This window comes from Tamandua tetradactyla, chromosome 6 (assembly GCF_023851605.1).
Source record: "Tamandua tetradactyla isolate mTamTet1 chromosome 6, mTamTet1.pri, whole genome shotgun sequence".
NCBI classification, from domain to species: domain Eukaryota; kingdom Metazoa; phylum Chordata; class Mammalia; order Pilosa; family Myrmecophagidae; genus Tamandua; species Tamandua tetradactyla.
The window spans coordinates 84349549-84372237 of NC_135332.1; the positions used below are offsets into that span (position 1 = coordinate 84349549).

Consider the following 22689-nt stretch of genomic DNA (forward strand, 5'->3'; position numbering starts at 1 on the left):
CTAAGAGGAAGAATTGATAAATTGTACCTTATCGGAATGAAAACATTTGCCCTATAAAAGATTCTGTTAAGGTCAGTGTGGAGGAGACTGAGTATTCTACCTTGTAAATACTGTTATTTGTATATACTGTAAATGATGACATCAGTGGGCACTAACTGAGCCCGGGGAAACTGGGAACAACCTCAAAACCAAAACCAGACACAGCACAAGCAGCGGCCACAGGCCACTGCAGAACAAATTCGACTTGTGCAGATGATTTCGGACCATAATGATGCTGACTTTGAGGAGAAGGTAAAACAATTGATTGATATCACCGGCAAGAACCAGGATGAGTGTGTGATTGCTTTACATGATTGCAATGGAGATGTCAACAGAGCCATCAATGTACTGCTGGAAGGAAACCCAGACACGCATTCCTGGGAGATGGTCGGGAAGAAGAAGGGAGTCTCAGGACAGAAGGATGGTGGTCAGATGGAACCCAACGAGGAAGGCAAAGAAAATCGAGACCGGGACAGAGACTATAGTCGGCGACGTGGTGGTCCACCAAGACGGGGGAGAGGTGCCAGCCGTGGACGAGAGTTTCGGGGACAAGAAAATGGATTAGATGGCACCAAGAGTGGAGGGCCTTCTGGAAGAGGCACAGAAAGAGGAAGAAGGGGCCGTGGCCGAGGCAGAGGTGGCTCTGGTAGGAGGGGAGGAAGGTTTTCTGCTCAAGGAATGGGAACTTTTAACCCAGCTGATTATGCAGAGCCAACCAATACTGATGATAACTATGGCAGTAGTAGCGGCAATACGTGGAACAACACTGGCCACTTTGAACCAGATGATGGGACAAGACTTGATTTCATTGGGGTTGAGGGGTCAAATTATCCCCGAAAATTTGAGACTGCTCCTGGTGCATGGAGGACTGCAACAGAGGAGTGGGGAACTGAAGATTGGAACGAAGATCTTTCTGAGACCAAGATCTTCACTGCCTCTAATGTGTCTTCAGTGCCTCTGCCTGCAGAGAATGTGACATTCACCGCTGGTCAGAGAATTGACCTTGCTGTTCTGTTGGGAAAGACACCATCTTCGATTGAGAATGATTCATCTAACCTGGATCCATCTCAGGCTCCTTCTCTTGCCCAGCCTCTGGTGTTCAGTAACTCGAAGCAGAGTGCCATATCACAGCCTGCTTCAGGGAACACGTTTTCTCATCACAGTATGGTGAGCATGTTAGGGAAAGGATTTGGTGATGTTGGTGAAGCTAAAGGCAGCAGCACCACAGGTTCCCAGTTCTTGGAGCAATTCAAGACTGCTCAGGCCCTGGCTCAGTTGGCAGCTCAGCATTCTCAATCTGGAAGCACCACTGCCTCCTCTTGGGACATGGGTTCGACCACACAATCCCCATCGCTGGTGCAGTATGATTTGAAGAACCCAAATGATTCAACGGCACACAGCTCCTTTACAAAACGCCAAGCTTTTACCCCATCTTCCACCATGATGGAGGTATTCCTTCAGGAGAAGCCACCTGCAGTGGCGACACTCACAGCTGCCCCTCCACCCCCCTCTTCTCCTCTTCCAAGCAAATCCACCTCGGCTCCACAGATGTCTCCTGGATCTTCAGACAACCAGTCCTCCAGCCGGCTCAGCAAAAACTGAAACAACAGAAGAAAAAAACTTCCTTGACTTCAAAGATTCCTGCTTTGGCTGTGGAGATGCCTGGCTCAGCAGATATCTCAGGGCTAAATCTGCAGTTTGGGGCATTGCAGTTTGGGTCAGAGCCTGTCCTTTCTGATTATGAGTCCACCCCCACCACGAGCGCCTCTTCAAGCCAGGCTCCAAGTAGCCTGTATACCAGCACGGCCAGTGAATCTTCATCCACAATTTCATCTAACCAGAGTCAGGAGTCCGGTTATCAGAGTGGCCCAATTCAGTCAACAACCTATACCTCCCAAAATAGTGCTCAGGGTCCACTGTATGAACAGAGATCCACATAGACTCGGCGGTACCCCAGTTCCATCTCTTCGTCACCCCAAAAGGACCTGACTCAGGCAAAGAATGGCTTTGGTTCTGTGCAGGCCACGCCGTTACAGACCACACAATCTGTTGAAGGTGCTACGGGCTCTGCAGTGAAATCTGACTCACCTTCCACTTCTAGCATCCCCCCTCTCAATGAAACAGTATCTGCAGCTTCTTTACTGACAACAACCAATCAGCACTCATCCTCCTTGGGTGGCTTGAGCCATAGTGAGGAGATTCCAAATACTACCACCACACCACACAGCAGCACGTTATCTACTCAGCAGAATACCCTTTCATCGTCAACATCTTCTGGGCGCACTTCAACATCTACTCTTTTGCACACAAGCGTGGAGAGTGAGGCGAATCTCCATTCCTCCTCCAGCACTTTCTCCACCTCATCTAGCACAGTCTCTGCACCTCCCCCAGTGGTCAATGTCTCCTCCAGTCTCAATAGTGGCAGTAGCCTGGGACTTAGCCTAGGCAGCAACTCCACCGTCACAGCCTCGACTCGAAGCTCAGTTGCTACGACTTCAGGAAAAGCTCCTCCCAACCTCCCTCCTGGGGTCCCGCCATTGTTGCCTAATCCGTATATTATGGCTCCAGGGCTGTTACATGCCTACCCGCCACAGGTATATGGTTATGATGACTTGCAGATGCTTCAGACAAGATTTCCTTTGGATTACTACAGCATCCCATTCCCCACACCTACTACTCCGCTGACTGGGAGGGATGGTAGCCTGGCCAGCAACCCTTACTCTGGTGACCTCACAAAGTTTGGCCGTGGGGATGCCTCTTCCCCAGCCCCGGCCACAACCTTGGCCCAACCCCAACAGAATCAGACGCAGACTCACCACACCACGCAGCAGACATTCCTGAACCCGGTGCTGCCTCTTGGCTACAGTTACACCAGCCTGCCATACTACACAGGGGTCCCGGGCCTCCCTAGCACCTTCCAGTATGGGCCTGTTGTGTTCCCTGTGGCTCCTACCTCTTCCAAGCAGCATGGTGTGAATATCAGTGTGAATGCATCGGCCACCCCTTTCCAACAGCCAGGTGAATATGGGTCTCATGGATACAACACTGGTGTATCCATGTAACACGGGCGTGCCAGATATCTCGGGTTCTGTGTACTCCAAAACCCAGCAGTCCTTTGAGAAACAAGGTTTTCATTCCGGTACTCCTGCTGCCTCCTTCAACTTGCCTTCAGCCCTAGGAAGTGGGGGGCCCATCAACCCGGCCACAGCTGCTGCCTACCCACCTGCCCCCTTTATGCACATTCTGACCCCCCATCAGCAGCCACACTCCCAGATCCTTCACCATCACCTGCAGCAGAATGGCCAGCTACCATATTTGCAGATGATTCTCTGTTGCCAGCGCCAGCAGGAGGAGCAGACGGGCAGCGGGCAACGTAGCCAGACCAGCTCCATCCCGCAGAAGCCCCAGACCAACAAGTCTGCCTACAACAGCTACAGCTGGGGGGCCAACTGAGGCCCTGGCCCTCTTCTCCTGGCCCCATCTTCTGAGAGGGCTTCTCAGCCTGGCAACTATGGAAACAGCATCAAAGAGAAAAAGGAATGTTGGGGGATTCTGCTGCCCCCCACCCCCCAGCGGAGCTCCCCATGCCTCAGCTTCATGTCTGTCCCATTCCCATACCATCCCCACCCTGTTGTATGTATTATAGGATTTGTATTTTTTCCTTTTTTTTTTTCTCCTTCCTTTCCTCTTCCTCCTCTTCCCCACTACCCCATGCCTTCAAGATTATGAAACTTTGCTGTGGGCCCTGCCCTTCCTTCTCCTCCTCCTGTTCACCCTGGTGGTGTGTGGGTGAGATGGGGAGGTGGGACCCCCAAATATATATCAGCCCAACAACAACAAAAAAAGAGTCTGTTAAAAGGACAAAAAAAGCATGTTAGATACTGTGAGAAATTAGAAGAAAACCACACATCTGACAAAGGACTAATACATCAAATGCAAAAAAACTCCCATTTCCACAGTAAACACAGTATCACCTAATCACTGTAGAAAATGGATAAAGGATATGAAGAGAAATTTCACTGAAGAGGACATACAGATGGCCTATAAGCATATGAAAATTTTTCAGCATTTGTAGCTATCTTAGTTTCCCAGCTGCTAAAACAACAACTATACAATGGGTTGCCTAAACAAGGAGAGTTTATTGGCTCATAGCTTTCAGGTTAGAAGTCCAAAATCAGTGTCAGTAAGGCAGTGCTTTCTTCCCAAAGACTGTGGTGCTCTGGGGCTGGGTGCATGTGGTCCTTGGGTTCCTGACTTTTTCATCACATGGCATTGCACCTGGCATTATCTTCTACTTTCTCTTCTGGGTTCTATAGACTTCCACCTTTTGGCTGCTCCCTGTGGTTTCCTCTTCTGATTCAAATTTCCTTTGCTTATAAGATGTTCAGCCATATTTGCTAAGGCCCACCTTCAAGATCTTCAAAGGTCCTATTTACAAATAGGTTCATATCCACACAACTAGTGGTTGGGATGCAAACATGCCCTTTTTGGGGGGATAAGACTCAATCCCCAACAGTAGCCATTAGGGAAATGAAAATTAAAAGCACAGTGAGATACCACCACACACATACTCAAGTGGCTAAAATAAAAGCGTGGTGACAATATCAAATTTGGCAAGATGCAGAGAACCTGGATCACTTATCCATGCTGCTGGGAATGGGATGGTTGAGACACTTTGGAAAACCAAGTGGCCATTTCTTGTAAAACTATACATCCAACTACCCTCCAACCCTGAATTTGCATATTTGAATATTTTTCCCAAGGGGAAGAAAATATATGTTCATGCAAAAACCTTTTTATGGATATTTATAGCAGCTCTATTTGTAATACCCCAATACTGGTCTCAACACAGATGCCCTCAGTAAGTGAAAGGTTAAATACCATAGCCTCCATACAATGAAATTCTACTCATCAATAAAAAAGGAAAACATTGCTGATACACTTAACAACTTGCAGGAAGTTCCTTGAAATTATGCTGAATGAAAAAAGCCAATCCCAAAAGGTTACATACTATGTGATTCCATATTTATAGCATTCCACAAATGATGAGCTTATAGAAATGGAGAATAAAGTAGTTATGCTGTGGGTCAGGGAGGGTGCAAAGGGTGTGAAAGAGGTGAGGGTAGTAATTGGAGGGAAACATGTGGTGACCAATTGTGAATTTTCATTGTTTTCAGTTTTAGTATCGTTTTCATTGTTTTCAGTTTTCAGTATCGTGGTTGTGCTATTTACTACAGTTTTGTGAGATGTTACCATCAGGAGAAACTGGATTAAGGATATATAGGATCTCTCTGTATTATTTTTCACAAATATATTTCCATACACAATGCTCTCAAAATATCAAAATATAATGATTAATTAAAAAGAAGTGAAAAAAGATTAGTATAGCATTAATAACATTAATATAAAAAAGGACAACAAGAGGAGCCTAGGACTTTACAGTAGGATAAACAAATTATATATGCTTTTTCCTAGAGATATGTCTTAAAAGAAGAACACAGACATCTTGACAATAATGTATGGAAAATTCTATGCTGTTTGAATAATGCAAAGACAAGCTCTTATGGCCATAGTCAGGGAAAGTAGACATTAAAGCACAATCATTACAGATATGAAGGACAACATTTTATGCTAATAAAGGGGTAAAACCACTATGTGTAAAAATAATGTTAAAAATCTAAACCCTAGACACCAAGTACATAGGATGATTATCTATCAAGACAAAAATTGACAGGACTTAGGAAATGTAGTCAAAGCCACAATCATAATAGGAGTCAACACACTTCTCATAGCTGTAGGATACTAAGGCAATCAGACAAAACTATTTACAGCTATACAGCGGTTGTTGGCAAACTTTTCTGTGAAGTCCAGATATGACTTAACTTTGATATTGTATGTCAAAAGCTATCTTGGACAAGAAGTAAACATAGAGTAGGGATTTGGTCCACCAAAATTTTATTTACAAAGAAAGTCAGCGGACCCATGCACTCTTGTTATCCAATTTCTGCATAGAGGTTCATCTACTATAGTCACAGTTGACATGATCCTGTATATAGAAAATCCCAAAGACTCCACAGGAAATGTCTTAGAATTAATCAGTGATGTCTGTTCAGTGGCAGGGTACATTATCACCATGGAAAATTCAGTTGTGTTTCTCTACAATGAACAATCTGAAAGGGAAATCAAGAAAACAGTTCTGTTTACGGAGGCATCCATATACACTAGGGTTCGCTAGAGAAACAGGAGCAGCAGGAGATATCTGTAAATATAAAATTTATAAAAGTGTCTCATGCAACTGTGGGGATGTAACATCTAAGATCTGCAGGGCCAGCCGCGAGCTGGCAGCTCCAATGAAGGTCCTCAATGAACTCTCAAGAGAGGCTGGCTGGCTGAAGCAAGAAGAGTGATTGTCTCTTTTGAACCGTCCTTGAAAGCTTTGCTCATTGCAGAAGACATTCCCCTTAGCTGAGCAGTCAGCTGTGGATGCAGCCAACATGGTCATGATTTAAGTCCATGAAATGTCCTTACAGCAACAGAGAGATGAGCGCTCGCCTGACCAGACAACTGGGCACCATCACTTGGCTAAGTTGAACATGAACCTGACCATCACAGCTTTTAAAAGACCAAAAATTCAGGAGTAATTTTTTAATATTTAAAAATTTTTAAATTATATTTTAAAATATTTTTTTGACAAAACAACATACAAACTACAAACATTCTTAACCTACAAACATTCCATACATGGTGTACAATCACTGGTTCACAAGATCATCACATAGTAGTATATTCATCACCATGATCATTTTTTAGAACATTTGCATCACTCCAGAAAAAGAAAGAAAAAGAAAAAAGAAAATGCTCATTCATATCATACCCCTTACCCCTCCCTCTCATTGACCACTAGTATTTCCATCTACCCAATGTATTTTAACCTTTGTTCCCCCATTATTTGTTTATTTATATTCATATTTTTTATGCATCTGTCCATACCCTAGATAAAGGGAACATCAGACACAAGGGTTTCACAATCACATAGTCACATTTTAATGTTATATCTTTATACAATTATCTTCAAGAAACAAGGCCACTGGAGAACATCTCTACAGTTCCAGGTACTTTGCTTTAGCCACTCAAATACACCATAAACTGAAAAGGGATATCTATGTAATGCATACGAATAACTTCCAGGATAACCTCTTGACTCTGTTTGAAATTTCTCAGCCACTGACACTTAATTTTGCCTCATTTCTCTCTTCCCCCTTTCAGTAGAGAAGGTTTTCTGCATCCCTTGATGCTGAGTCCCAGCTCAATCTAGGATTTCTGTCCCACATTGCCAGGGAGGTTTACACCCCTGGGGGTCATGTCCCATGTAGAGAGGGGGAGGGCAGTGAGTTCACATGCCATGTTGGATGAGAGAGAGAGAGGCCACTGTCAGGGACAGGGTCATTAAAGATTCCACACAAGACAGCAAATCAAAGATTAACAGATTTATGGAAGGGATAAAGCAGGAAGGAAGCAGGTGGGAGAGTGAAAGGGAGAAAGCATGTAAGAGCCTGAAATTGGCTCCCACCTGGAGAGCCAACAGGAAGAAAGAAAAAATGGCTTGGGCATCTTGTTCTGGGAGCTGTGTTTAAAGGGACAGTGACACCAGAAGGGGAGGCTGCCCACTAGGTGGTGTGTTGTTTCCTGATTGAATGGGGGCTTGTAACAGATTGATAATCTGGATGCTTGGACCTGCCAAGGACTCTGAGGAGGAGGCTGAGGGGTGCTCTGCATCAAGAGTTCCTTTTGCTCTTAGAATTTTCTTTCTGAGACCTAACATTCTTGCTTTTTTTCTTTTTTTTTTTTTTGAATGAAGCTGGTGTTGGGTTAGTGCCTTAGCTTAGCTCGGAGCAATGTTTTAAGGAATAGGTGCATTGTGTCCTTTCATTGGCTACTTCCTGTGGACAAAAGGGTGTAGTTGGGGGAAAAATTGCTTTGAGCCAAGCAGGGTGTAGTTGTGTTTTTTTGGGTAGTCTCTGTTGGAACTGACTGATAGTGATGTTTTTGCTGCGAAAGGAACTGTAGCAGAAGTAGGTTTTCAGCATTTTGCTGGTTGATTACAGCTGCTATTAACCTGTGAATAAACTAGACAGATATTTTAAGAGGCAGGGGTCTAGGAGGAAAATTAATAGGAGGATAATTAAGGGTCCAATGAGGGGGAGCAGAGTAGCTTGTAAAGGGATGGAGAAGAATGAAAGAAAATTTGAGAGAAAGGTAAAGAGATGAAAGATGTAACTAGTTGTTATTTTGGAGAGTTTAGCATCTTTAGGTTTCAGAGGGTTTTTTTGGCATTGGAACAATCTGGAGGTTTTAAGTTTTTGAAAAATAAATTTAATAAGTAAGTTTTATAGTGTATAGGATAGGTTTTAGGAACACTTTTGGTTGGGGGTTGCCATATTGTGGTAGTTTGTAATATTTGGCTGAAGCTTCCATAAGAGTAACTTCCAGAATAATCTCTCAACTCTATTTGAAATTTCTCCACCATTGAAACTATTTTTCCCCCTTTTGGTTAGCTCATCCATGTCAGGGCCAGGTTTATTCTTGTCTCACAGTGTCAGGGCCAGTTGTGTCCTGAGATGCCCCAGCCAGTGGTTGCTTTATGCTGCCAGTGCCAGGCTTACAGCCTTGGAAATTATGTCCTACGTTGGGGGAAGCTTAGATTTTGGCTTAGAGAGAGACCACATTTGAGCAACAGAGAGATTTTCTGGAGATGACTCTCAAGCACTAATTTTAAGTAGATGCAGTTTACTATAATAAAAATAATTTTAATACAGGCAAGCCTCAAAATTGAGGCCTTGGGTTGTTAAATTGGGAGCCCCTTTTGCTTAAGAAAAATGTTAGGAATTTTCCAGGTGGGGAAGCTTAATACTTTTAGCTTCCCTAGTTCTTCAGGAGACTTTGCAAACATTTAAAAAATTTTTTGCCCAAAGTACTCTGAAATGCATTATTGCATAATATTAACATGTACACAACATTAAGATTTTGTTTCTTGTTTTAGGATTTATATTAAATAAAGCTGAATTAGTTTGTTTAACTAACTAGACTAATTAAATTAGTGTAAATTTTGGAGAAAATAAACATTTTTCTTTTATTTTATACAAAAGTTAATGCTTTAAAATACAGATAATGTTATTTTTTTACCTTGTATTTTTATTTACTTTAGTTTTAACTAGATCAGTTTGATTACATTTCAATTGGAGTTTGATTTGTTGTAGTTTTTTAACTATTGCTGTGTGGATTTTGTTAATTTTTAGAGCTGCAGAATTAAATTTGAGTTTTAGGTGTTATAGAGACACAAAGTTTCAGGGAGCTATTAGGCTATATAAAGAGGAAAAGCACCTTATAATTTAAAGATAACAAAGTTTATAATATAAGCTTTAATCTTTATAATGAAGTTATTTTTAGAAACAAATTACTAGACATCTGTTTCATGTTAATAAATTATAGCAGAGGCCCTGCTGTGCTCCACTAGCTGTATTAGAACAGAGGAGTGCAACTGACAATTTGGCTGTTTTTTTTATTTGTAGCCTTTTTAGAATAATTAAAACTATGACTAACAACATTATACTATTGCTTAACATTATATAGATTAGTACAGGATATAATACCAAAGTGAGAATACTGTTAAATTTTTAGGAATTTATACAATATTCAAATATATGAATATTTTATTTAAATTTAATTATTAACAATATAGAGAATCCCTTTAAATGTTGTAATACTTCCCAAACATTTTTTATGCAATAGATTGATGTATTTTAGCACCTTACTTATAAAAGGTGAAAGAACAAATTATTTGTAACAGTTTTTCCCAACAGTGAGAAGACTTGTCTTTTGAAATAAAGGATAATGCCAACATAAACATTACTAAGGATATTACTCTGATGTAAAATATTTTAGACATAGTATTTGGATGATTAAGAAAAATTGCTTTTTTAAAATATTTTACATTTAAGAGCATACTAACAATTTATGCTAACAGAACAGAAAGAAAACTTAACTTTAGTTTGTATGAATATTCAGTTTAACACAAAAGTTTTCCTTTTTTCTGAAATATATGATAAACAGACCTATTAAATTGTGGTTAGCATTGATTATGACAGATAAATTTTTTTATAAACTTTTTAATTTAATTTTTTACAATTATTTAGAACTTATACTATAAAAAATAAAATTTACCTCTTTTATTTATTTAGGGCTTGTAGTTTACAATGATTATAACAAACAATTTATTTTTATTTTTTCAATTTTTTTATTACTTTCTATATTTATTTATTTATTATTTATTTTTTTAAATTAATTAACGGAAAAAAAGAAATTAACCCAACATTTAGAAATCATACCATTCTACATATGCAATCAGTAATTCTTAACATCATCACATAGATGCATGATCATCGTTTCTTAGTACATTTGCATCGGTTTAGAAGGACTAGCAACACAACAGAAAAAGATATAGAATGTTAATATAGAGAAAAGAAATAAAAGTAATAATAATAGTAAAAAACAAACAAACAAACAAACAAACAAAAAACCTATAGCTCAGATGCAGCTTCATTCAGTGTTTTAACATGATTACTTTACAATTAGGTATTATTGTGCTGTCCATTTTTGAGTTTTTGTATCTAGTCCTGTTGCACAGTCTGTGTCCCTTCAGCTCCAATTACCCATTATCTTACCCTGTTTCTAACTCCTGCTGGACTCTGTTACCAATGACATATTCCAAGTTTATTCTCGAATGTCCGTTCACATCAGTGGGACCATACAGTATTTGTCCTTTAGTTTTTGGCTGGACTCACTCAGCATAATGTTCTCTACGTCCATCCATGTTATTACATGCTTAATAAGTTTATCCTGTCTTAAAGCTGCATAATATTCCATCGTATGTATATACAACAGTTTGTTTAGCCATTCTTCTGTTGATGGAGATTTTGGCTGTTTCCATCTCTTTGCAATTGTAAATAACGCTGCTATAAACATTGGTGTGCAAATGTCCGTTTGTGTCTTTGCCCTTAAGTCCTTTGAGTAGATACCCAGCAATGGTATTTCTGGGTCGTATGGCAATTCTATATTCAGCTTTTTGAGGAACCGCCAAACTGCCTTCCACAGTGGTTGCACCATTTGACATTCCCACCAACAGTGGATAAGTGTGCCTCTTTCTCCGCATCCTCTCCAGCACTTGTCATTTTCTGTTTTGTTGATAATGGCTATTCTGGTGGGTGTGAGATGATATCTCATTGTGGTTTTGATTTGCATTTCTCTAATGGCCAGGGACATTGAGCATCTCTTCATGTGCCTTTTGGCCATTTGTATTTCCTCTTCTGGTAGGTGTCTGTTCAAGTCTTTTTCCCATTTTGTAATTGGGTTGGCTGTCTTTTTGTTGTTGAGTTGAACAATCTCTTTATAAATTCTGGATACTAGACCTTTATCTGATATGTCATTTCCAAATATTATCTCCCATTGTGTAGGCTGTCTTTCTACTTTCTTGATGAAGTTCTTTGATACACAAAAGTGTTTAATTTTGAGGAGCTCCCATTTATTTATTTCCTTCTTCAGTGCTCTTGCTTTAGGTTAAGGTCCATAAAACCGCCTCCAATTGTAAGTTTCATAAGATATCTCCCTACATTTTCCTCTAACTGTTTTATGGTCTTAGACCTAATCTTTAGATCTTTGATCCATTTTGAGTTAACTTTTGTATAGGGTGTGAGATATGGGTCTTCTTTCATTCTTTTGCATATGGATATCCAATTCTTTAGGCACCATTTATTGAAGAGACTATTCTGTCCAAGGTGAGTTGGCTTGACTGCCTTATCAAAGATCAAATGTCCGTAGATGAGAGGGTCTATATCTGAGCACTCTATTCGATTCCATTGGTCGATATATCTATCTTTATGCCAATACCATGCTGTTTTGACCACTGTGGCGTCATAATATGCCTTAAAGTCTGGCAGCACGAGACCTCCATCTTCGTTTTTTTCCCTCAAGATGTTTTTAGCAATTCGGGGCACCCTGCCCTTCCAGATAAATTTGCTTATTGGTTTTTCTAATTCTGAAAAATAAGTTGTTGGGATTTTGATTGGTATTGCATTGAATCTGTAGATCAATTTAGGTAGGATTGACATCTTAACTATATTTAGTCTTCCAATCCATGAACACGGTATGCCCTTCCATCTATTTAGGTCTTCTGTGATTTCTTTTAACAGTTTTTTGTAGTTTTCTTTATATAGGTTTTTTGTCTCTTTGGTTAAATTTATTCCTAGGTATTTTATTCTTTTAGTTGCGATTGTAAATGGGATTCGTTTCTTGATTTCCCCCTCAGCTTGTTCATTACTAGTGTATAGAAATGATACAGATTTTTGAATGTTGATCTTGTAACCTGCTACTTTGCTGTACTCATTTATTAGCTCTAGTAGTTTTGTTGTGGATTTTTCTGGGTTTTCGACGTATAGTATCATATTGTCTGCAAACAGTGATAGTTTTACTTCTTCCTTTCCAATTTTGATGCCTTGTATTTCTTTTTCTTGTCTAATTGTTCTGGCTAGAACCTCCAACACAATGTTGTATAATAGTGGTGATAGTGGACATCCTTGTCTTGTTCCTGATCTTAGGGGGAAAGTTTTCAATTTTTCCCCATTGAGGATGATATTAGCTGTGGGTTACTTTCTATATTTATTTTACTTATAGTTATTATTTATTTAGACTGTATAAAATTAGAAATAAATTTGATAGTAAATTTATAAAACTTTTGAACCTGTATATTTTTTAATAGCAGTAACAGATACATTAGTATATTGGAACAATTTCCCGTGTTTATTTTTTATAACTTTTTTAATAATTCAGTTTTATGTCTTTTTAAATTATTCTGTTTTCAGATAGGCATTTAAATAGTTAACTTATTGCCCATGAATTAGTGAATAGATGATATTCTCTTCCTTTTTGTGCACCAGTGTTGGCACTGCTTTTAATTTTGCTAGTTGATTATTGCCTTTTGTTTTTGGAGAAGGAAATTATTGATTCACTGGGCTACAGGGTGTTTTTGATGCTGTTTTGTTATTTTATTTTTGTAAGCAAAACTGAGAAGATTTGGTTAAACAAATTATTATACTGTTGTTTAATATTATGTAAAAAGATTAATTACTGACAGAAGATTAGAAAATGTCTTAATTTCTATAACATTTTTAAAACATTTTTATGCAACCTAAAACCTATTAAATTAATTTGATTTTTAATATTTTATTTTTATAAAATTAAACAATAAATTGTGTGCAATTGTTTGGAATAAAAAGATACTTTTTAGATTTTGACTTTTAGAAAGCAAAAGGTTAAAAGCTATTAGATTTGAAACAATATTTGGTTTTTTACCTTAACTAAAGCTGAGGAAAAAAACAGCCTTTTTAATAAACTTTTTATGTATTTATTTATTTTTATTTTATGCATGGTCAGGCACCAAGAATCGAACCTGGGTCTATGGCATGGTAGAAAAGAACTCGGCCTGCTAAGCCATCGTGACCCACCCTTGAGCCTTTGTAAACAATGAGATGATTCATTTCTTTACACAGCCAAGGACATGATAAAGTTAACATAAAGTACAAGAAAAATTTTTGATAAATTTTGATAAGACACAGACTCTCTGCTTTTTATACTGATTACTTAGAAAAGACTTTTATAACTTTTTATTAAAACAGGCCAACAGTCCAAGAAAACTGTTAGTTTAAAAGAGAAAAAACTAAATGTTAGTCTTGTATCAGCATATGGACCCATTAAATCTTCCTTGGCCCTGACCATAGCCTTCTTTTCCACCAACCTTCTGCAACTGACTACAGCCATTCAGGCTTTGTCCTACATTCTCCTTACTCTGCAACAACCATTCATTTTATCCTAGGACAAAACTTCTCTATTTTTTCTTTGAATAAAAACACATCCTTTATATTCTGCACACTCAAGCTACTTTAAGAAAATATTTCACCACATACAATTACCATTAAAATTAAATTTGTAAGAACAATGCCAAATATTTAAAATGCTTTAGTTAATGTACACTTGAAATATTAAAATGCAATGCCTTGAAGTATTGGCATATTTTAAATTTTATTATATTTTATACAAGTTTTATCATTACCAGGCACACTGCGCAGTCCATGCCATCTGTTAGGTTACTCCAAGAGGAATTCTGAGAATATACCCACAACACTAGTTTATTTATTAGTAAGCTGATTTAAACTTAAGAACACATTTAAACAGAACAAAACTACATTTGTTTAATTTAAAGATTTATTATTTAATTCCTCTTATTATTTTTATAATATTTAAAATTATGAAGAATTTTTAAAGCATATTGACTATTAAGTTTTGGGAACTATACTGAGCTTATTAAATTTGTTCCAACTTTAAATTTAGGAAAACTTTTTAATTGGTTGCACAGACAGAAAGACACCAGGCCTCTTGGGTTTGAAAGTTTTAGGTAAGGGCCATGGAACCAAGAATTTTTTATTTTATTTTATTATTAATTTGCTTTTATTATCCAGAGGTATGAGACTATATATTGAAAATGCATACAGACATAAATATAAAATTACTTTAAAAAGAAATATTCTTGAAAGGAACAAATAAAAGAGTAAATGTTATTTTATTCCATTTTTACTTTTTGCAGAACGCTCTTAACTGTAATATTTTTCACTGTAACTATAATAGTAGTATTTTTATTTTAAATCATAGTGAGGCCAGATTATGTTGCAGAAATAAAATCTTTTATAGACTTATAACCAAATTGTTTATAATTTTATATGCAGTTTAAAGTTTTCCCTTTAAATGAATTTTTGTAATTAGTAACCAGTTATGAATATTTGATTAACACAAACACAGGAACAAACCAATTAATAATTAGACTGAACTCACTAGCAAATAAATAGGCATTAATGGCTTAAAACAGACATTAATTTTCACTATATCCAGGTAACGCACCGGCTAGCATTAAAACAAGTTTACTTAACTTTATTAAATATTAATTATTGCTAGATTACTTATCTTTTAGGAGTATAGTTAACAGACAAATTTAGGTCAGGGCTTCAAATCCTGTATAGAACACACACTGAATACATTAACAATTAATAGACATAAAATACTTATCACATTAATTTAATAATTAGCCAATAATTTGTTAGGCTTCTTCAGGGGGATGGTTAGCAGGATTGAAGAAGGGGAAGTGACTGAGATACATCTCCATAGGGGGCGGGGTAGAAGGCTTAGAAGGTGTTTTATGAAAGACTTCTCGGGGTTAAAGAGAATTGTTGAGGGGGTTAATAGCCTCTGCAGGGGAGAAAGCTTTTTGTGGAGAAGGAGTATTTTGGTCTGACATAACAAAGTGACACAGAGAAGGGTGGGATTTAAGGGCCCAGAGGGCTAGGGTATAGGGAATTTCAGACCATTTACCATTATGCAGCATAAAATTTTTAAGTTCAGTGAAGATTTGCCAATTAAAAGTACAGTTTTCCAGCCAGTGTTTTTGTTGTTTTAAAGGGTATTGGGGAAGGCTTACAGAGGTTTGCTTGTGGGAGGCTTATGAGTTATTGCTCCCTTGGAGGCTTATGGTTACCACCTCCCTTGGAGGTTATGGTTCTGTCCATGATTCTGTCACAACAACAAAGCAGGCATCCCTGGTTTGTCATTGAGGACCAGGGAAGTGCGTGCAGTCTTTCACTCAGGGCACACCCCAAGCTTGAATTGCTGCATAGGAAAACACCCTTGAGTTGGAGGGTTTTGACTTAGCACTCAGATTTTTCAGGGCAATAAAAACACTTTGGGAGCTGGCTGGGGTGCCGTGTTAAAGCAGGCCAAAACACCATGGAGTGGCCATCCATGGGACACAAAACTCTCAAGGGGAGGATCTGGGCAGAAAGACGTCACTTACCTAGGGCTGAATTAGTTGTGTTTGATTGCCATGGATGTGAGCTGGTGTTGTGTTAAGATGGTCTGAGCCTGTGAACTCAATCACATGGAAATCATAGCAGTCATGCGGTTCAGGGAACCAAGTGACTGGGAGGCTGTTCCCATAGCCCTGAGAGGCTGGAAAGCTCAAATCTCGGTCTAATCTCCATCCCCAGGTTTTGGCACCAAATGTCAGGCACAGAGTCGTTAAGGATTCCACACAAGATAGTGAGTCAAAGATTAACAGATTTATTGAAAGGATAAAGCAGGGAGGAAGTAGGTGGGAGAGCGAAGGGGAGAAAGCAGGTAGGAGTCTGAAATTGGCTCCTGCCTGGGGAGCCAGCAAGAAAAAAGAGAAAATGGCCTGGGCTCCTTGTTCTGGGAGCCATGTTTCAAAGGGACAGTGATACCAGGAGGGGAGGCTCCCCACTAGGTGGTGTGTTGTTTCCTGATTGGATGGGAGCTTCTAATAGGTTTATATCTGGATCCTTGGACTGGCCAAGGATGTTGAGGAAGGGGCCGAGGGAGCTCTGCATCTAGAGTTTCTTTTGCTCTTACAATTTTCTTTCTGAGACCTACCAGCCACCTCTGAGCAACAAAAGAGGTTCTCTGAGGGTGACTCTTAGGCCTAATTTTAAGTAAGCTTGGCCTATCCTTTGTGGGGATAAGCTTCATAAGAACAAACCCCAAGATCGAGGGCTCGGCCTATTGATTTGGTTGTCCGCACTCCTTGTGAGAATATCAGGAATTCTCCCAATGGGGAAGTTGAATTTTCCCTCTTTCTCCCCATTCCCCCAAGGGGACCTTACAAATACTTCTTTATTCACTGTTCAAATCACTCTGGGATTTATCAGGGCATCACTCTAACCTGGACAAACTTACAAAATCTCATGCCCTAGTCAACGTTCCATGTATTTATGGTGTTCAATTAAATTGTCCATATAAGTTAAATTAGGAAATGCACAAGTCAAAATATAAATTCTGTACCAAATAAACATTTCTTGTTTTAGTCTCATGCAGAAGTTGAAGTTTTAAAATATGAATGACCATCTGTTTTCAACATCCTGCAGTATTGACATTCCTTTGTTCTTCATGTAAAAACATTTTTTAATTTCATTCATTAATGTTAGTTCATATCAGTGAGACCATACAGTATTTGTCCTTTTGTTTCTGGCTAATGTCACCCAGCATAATGTCCTCAAGGTCCATCCACATTGTTACATGTCTCATGACTTTATTCTGTCTTACAGCTGTGTAATATTCCATTGCATGTATATACCACTGCTTGTTTAGCCAGTCATCTGTTGATGGACATTTGGGCTGTTTCCATCTCTTGGCAATCATAAATAATACTGCTATAAACATTGATATGCAAATGTCCATTTGTGTCCTTGCCTTCATGTCCTCTGAATAGATACCTAGCAATGGTATTACTGAATCATATGGCAGTTCTTTACTTAGCTTCCTGGGGAACCACCAAACTGCCTTCCAGAGTGGTTGAATCATTTTACATTCCTATCAGCAGTGGATGTGTGCCTCTTTCTCCATATTCTCTCCAGCACTTGTCATTTTCCAGGAGTAATTTTAACTAAAGAGGTTAAAGATCTATAAACCAAAAAATACAAAATATTGCTGAAAGAAATGAAAGAAGACCTAAATAAATGGAGGGAAATCTCCTGTTCATGGATTCAGAGATGTGATATTGTTAAGATGTTAATACCACCTGTCTTTTTTTCTTGCCAGGACTGCTATGAATAAAAATGACACAATGGGTTGACTGAAACAACAACATCTGTTGTTTCAGGGTCTCAGAGGCTAGAAATTTCAAAATTAAAGCATCCTCAAGGCCATGCTTTCTCCAAACAGGACATTTGCACATCAATGTTTACAGCAGTCTGTAGTGTTTTGGCCCTGGTGGCCACAGTCCTTGGGGTACCGTGGCTAGCAGGTCTTAGATAAAACATGAGGGAGATGTCAAATGCATGTATTTGGAAGGGAAAAAACTAACAGCCACTATTCACTAAAGATTAACAAACATTCAGAATTAATAAGTGAATTTAGTAAGGGTCCTGCATAGAAGATCAGTATGCAAAATTAATGGAGGTGCATGGGTAGTTCAGTGGCAGAATGCTCCCCTTCCATGTGGAAGACCCGGGTTTGATTCCCAGATCATGCACCCTCCCCCTACCCACCAAAAAAATCAGTGGTAAAAGAGAAAGTCAATTGTATATGTATGCATCAGCAACAACAAAAAACTGAAAGTGAAATTTACAAAACAATGCCATTTTAAAAGCACTACAATGATTAATAGCTGAGAATAAATCTAAACCTGTGAAAGTTTACAACACTGACAATGGAAAACTGGCATTGAAATTAAACACTAGACAAATGGAAGGATTCCACTATTCTTATGGAATGTGAGATGCACTAGAGACATCTGTTCTTGTGACATTAATGAATGATTCAAAACATTCCCGTCAGAATCTTAGCAGTATGCATGTGTGTGTCCCATATGTGTATGTATATTGACAAGTTGGTTCCAAATGTTTATGGAATATAAAGGCCCAGGGTGAGCCAAGGCAATCTTAGGAAAGAATATGCAAGAGCTGGAGAACCTGTGCTGTGAAGTCTTCAGGCCATTTACAATAGTTTCAAGTGAGAGCGTGGTGTTGGTATCAGGAGAGAACAAGAAGTGAATAGAAGAGTTCAGAAAGAATCACTTATATCCAGTTACTTGGTTTCTAACAAAAACCCTGCAGCGCAGTGGGAAAACGCTTGTTGCATTAACTATTGGTATATATGTTAGAATGTCATGCAAAATGATTATACTACACTACATAGGACATTGTATCAACTTGTTTGTGAATCTGAATTTATGTACTAAACCAGTAATGTTTTCAGAGGAAAATGTAGACAGAAATGTCTTTGTCCTTTGGTTAAAGAAAGATTTTTTAAAATTTAACAAAATCATGCTATTCAGAAAAGAAATAAAAGGTTACAGTGGATTACATTAAAATTGACAATTTCTGATTCTAAGGTGACACAGATAAGCCACAGATGCGGCAGAAATCTTTCAAACCTATATCTGCTAAGGACCCGTATTCTGAACATAAAATGAAATTCTTCCTACAAATCAATGAAATCAAGCAAATCACCTTGTACAACAGTGGTCACACATCTTGAAGGCATGTGTCAGAAAAGGACTTCCAAAAAGCTAATACAAATATGAAGTGTTGTTCAATGTAATTTTTCTTAGGAAAAATGCAATTTAAAACCATAATATGATACCACAACAAAGAATGCTAATCATGGAATGAAGAAAATACTACCTGTTGGCCAAATTGCAAAACATTTAGAACCTTATACATAAAGATTGTGAGTATAAAGAGGTACAACCAGTTTAGAAAATTGACTTGCTACATGTGCCTAAAGCTGAACTGATGGATGTCAGTCACTCAGCATTTAGATCCTAGGCATATAGCTAATTTAAAAACTCACCTCAGGAAAAGTACAACATTCATAGAAGCACTATTTGTAGCTGATAAAAGCCAGAAGCAATCCTAATCTTCATCAACAATAAATTGTACTATATTCATCAATGGAATAGTGTACAACTATGAGAATAAATAATTTATAACAATATGTAAACATTTGAGTGTGTATCAAAAATACAAAGTAGAGCAAAAAAGTAAAATCATACTTAATAGATGATTAATGGTAAAATTAATTCATGACCTTAAAAATCCACACAGTTGTTACCTTTTGCTATGTGCTATATCTGAAAAGCAAGCAGCAAACTCACCAGGAACGAGGCAGGACAAAGGTGTTCAGGCAAAGGCTTTATTTCAGGGAGAAACAGAGCTACCTGGGCAGCGTTTCATGAGAGAGAGAGAAATGGCTGCCCCTAGGTGGCAGGGGATAGAATTTTTAAGGCTTAGGGTTAGGGAGTTGGGGGACAAGGGTTAGGCAGGTCTCTATTGGCTAGTTTTCAGAAATAGGGGGCTAAGTTAGTAGTTGGCAGCTTTCTATTGGCAAAGTTTAAAATTTAAATGCTGCCTTAGGCATGCAGGGTTTTAAATGTCAGAGGGAGGACAGTATTTAAGGGGAGTTTACACAAGAATGAATTTGCCAGAATGGAGGATGAGTGATGGGAGGTTATCACAAGAGGGTGATGGAGGGTGAAGGAAACACTGGGCTGGCACAGGTTAGAAAGGCTTTCGGAAGTAATTTGCGAGGGGTAGATTACATTCTGGGGGAAGGGGTCCTGCTCTCCGGGCCTAACAATATCTGAAGAGGAAGGAAATGAATATTGGGGGGCTTTCATCCTATTCTGTTCCTTGAGCTGGTTGCTGGTTACATGCATTTGTATACTTCATGAAAATGTGTCCAGTGTATGTTAAGCAGAACCCCTTCCCCCTTGAAGATAAGGAGATAAGGATGGCAGCATGGATAGAAAACTCTCTGCAATAACTTGTTCTTGGAGCAATCACACCCTCTACTGGGCTTCGACATTTACTCTCAGGAAAGAATTCTAGGTGACTTTATAACATTTGGGGATGTAAAATGTGAGCATGGAACTAGGTATGCTTGAATATGAGGTTTAGGTGCTTTGATATTTACAAGCAGAAACCCAGAAATCAATGATTTTCATCTCTAAATCTTTTATAGGTTTGAACTCTCGTGAACTACTCATTTACAAGAATTGCACATTCAACTGCACGTTTGTATATCAAGCTGAACAGCCACCTCCAACACCAAAACAAGCCCCTGAACCAAATGCTTTCTATTTTGTTCGCTGTTGTTCAGGCATGCGTTGCAATGCTGGAGGACCTACTAATATTGAGAGAGACATCATACTTGATTCTCCAATTGAAGAGGAGCTACAAGAAGGAACTGTGCGTGGAGAGGCAGCATTTTTCCTGACTTTTGCCTCTATCATAGTCAGCAATACACTGACATGAGAACCTGCCCTTGTAGGGTCTGGTAATCTTCCCCCATCCCCAGAGAAAGTTCATTCTCTGTTGCTATCTTGTGAACCAGAGACAATGATCCCCAGCCCCCCTGCCTTGGAAAGTTGCCCATCTATAGTTTATTTTAAGAGAAAAGTAAATAAAATCATTGTTTGGGGAAATTGTCATGAGTACTCTGCACAACCTCTGGCACCTATGGAGGACTCTGCTCTTCTAAGCCATCCTGCTGACTCAGATTGATAACTTTGTGGTTTTAGTATCTTTAGAGATCCTGGGTTAAATGTTTATCTTCCAAGAATGCCAGCAAAACCCTGCCACTTTAGTATAAAGACATTGCATGTTGTATTAGTTAGGGTTCTCTAAAGAAACAAAATCAACAGGGAACACTTGCAAATATAAAATTTACACATGTGTCTCATGTGACCATGGGAATGCAGAGTCCAAAATCTGCAGGGAAGGCTGTGAAGGCTGATGATTACGATGGAGGTTCTTGACTAACTTCACAGGAGAGGTTCGCCAGTCGAAGCAGGGAAGAGAGGCTGTCTCTTCTGAATCCTCCTTAAAAGGCTTCCAGTGATTAGATTGAGCATCACTCATTGCAGAAGACACTCCCCTTGGCTGATTACAAATGGAATCAGCTGTGGATGCAGCTGACGTGATCATGATTTAATTCTATGAAATGTCCTCATTGCAACAGACAGGCCAGCACTTGCCCAACCAGACAAACAGGTACCACCACTTGGCCAAGTTGACACATGAGCCTGACCATGACAGTCCACCCTTGTCAACGTGGCAGCCATACACATCACCTTAACCATAGCTAATTTCTAAATAAAAAACATTACAACACACCTTTTTTCTTTCATCTAACAATACTCAACTGTCCTGCATATAACTGGAAACACATTAACTCTCTCCAGAATAGGGTGCAAGTCCTTGGGTAATATTCATCCTTAAACTTGATATCTTACAACTTAAATAGTATAGCAGGAACAAAACAGCGTTGCATTCCTCATTTCTGTAACTGATCATGTGGTCGTAGTTCATATTTATCACTACCTTCTTCCACTACCCATTCCATGTTCCCTTTACTGTCAGTAAGCACTTCAGCTGGCCATGGTTCTTTGCTTGGTGGGGTGACCCAAACCTTCATTCCTGAAGTTTTAGACCTATTGGTAGTCCTGCCTGGATTGGGCTGTTGCAGTTTTCCATTGATTTTAATCACAGGGCATGGTAGTATTAAAAGATGCCCTAGGGAATCTCCTATATTCCAAGAAAACTGTTCTTTACCTCCATTGTGTAGTTGCAGTCCTATTTCCCCCTGATAGTCAGGGTCAATCACCCAGACAATAATGTGATCCCCTTCTTGGCTTGTTGATCCAGGGGCATGAGTAGACCAAAGTGGCAGTTTTAGATTCCAGTTTAATGGAATCATTGCTGTTTCTCCTGGTGGAAGCACTCCTCCTTTTGGAACTAAAACTTGTAGACCAGCAGAGCTTAGGGTCGTAGGGACAGGAAGCAAAAATTTTCCTAGTGGATCACTAGGGGTGGTACCATACCCATTTCCACCCCTTGCTTCCTGGACCCATGGATCCTGGCTATGGGAGAAACAGCACTTTACAGCGGACGCTGATTCAGAGCATATACAGCTTCCTGGAGAACATTACCCCAGCCCTTCAAGGTATTGCCACCTAGTTGGCACCATAATTGAGTT

General features: G+C 39.1%; 1 protein-coding gene and 1 pseudogene across 3 annotated transcripts in view; both read left to right on the plus strand.

Annotated features, from left to right (window-relative positions):
• GML (glycosylphosphatidylinositol anchored molecule like) overlaps nt 1-21127 on the plus strand; it is a 60051-nt gene extending 38924 nt beyond the window's left edge. For all 3 annotated transcript variants that reach the window (XM_077166634.1, XM_077166635.1, XM_077166636.1), the window contains exon 4: nt 20674-21127. In XM_077166634.1, the coding sequence (XP_077022749.1) occupies nt 20674-20966 (293 nt within the window). In that variant the 3' untranslated portion in view covers nt 20967-21127. The remainder of the gene's footprint in view (nt 1-20673) is intronic.
• Nucleotides 133-3658, plus strand: LOC143688559 (ubiquitin-associated protein 2-like pseudogene; annotated as a pseudogene).
• Nucleotides 21128-22689: the final 1562 nt, after the last annotated feature.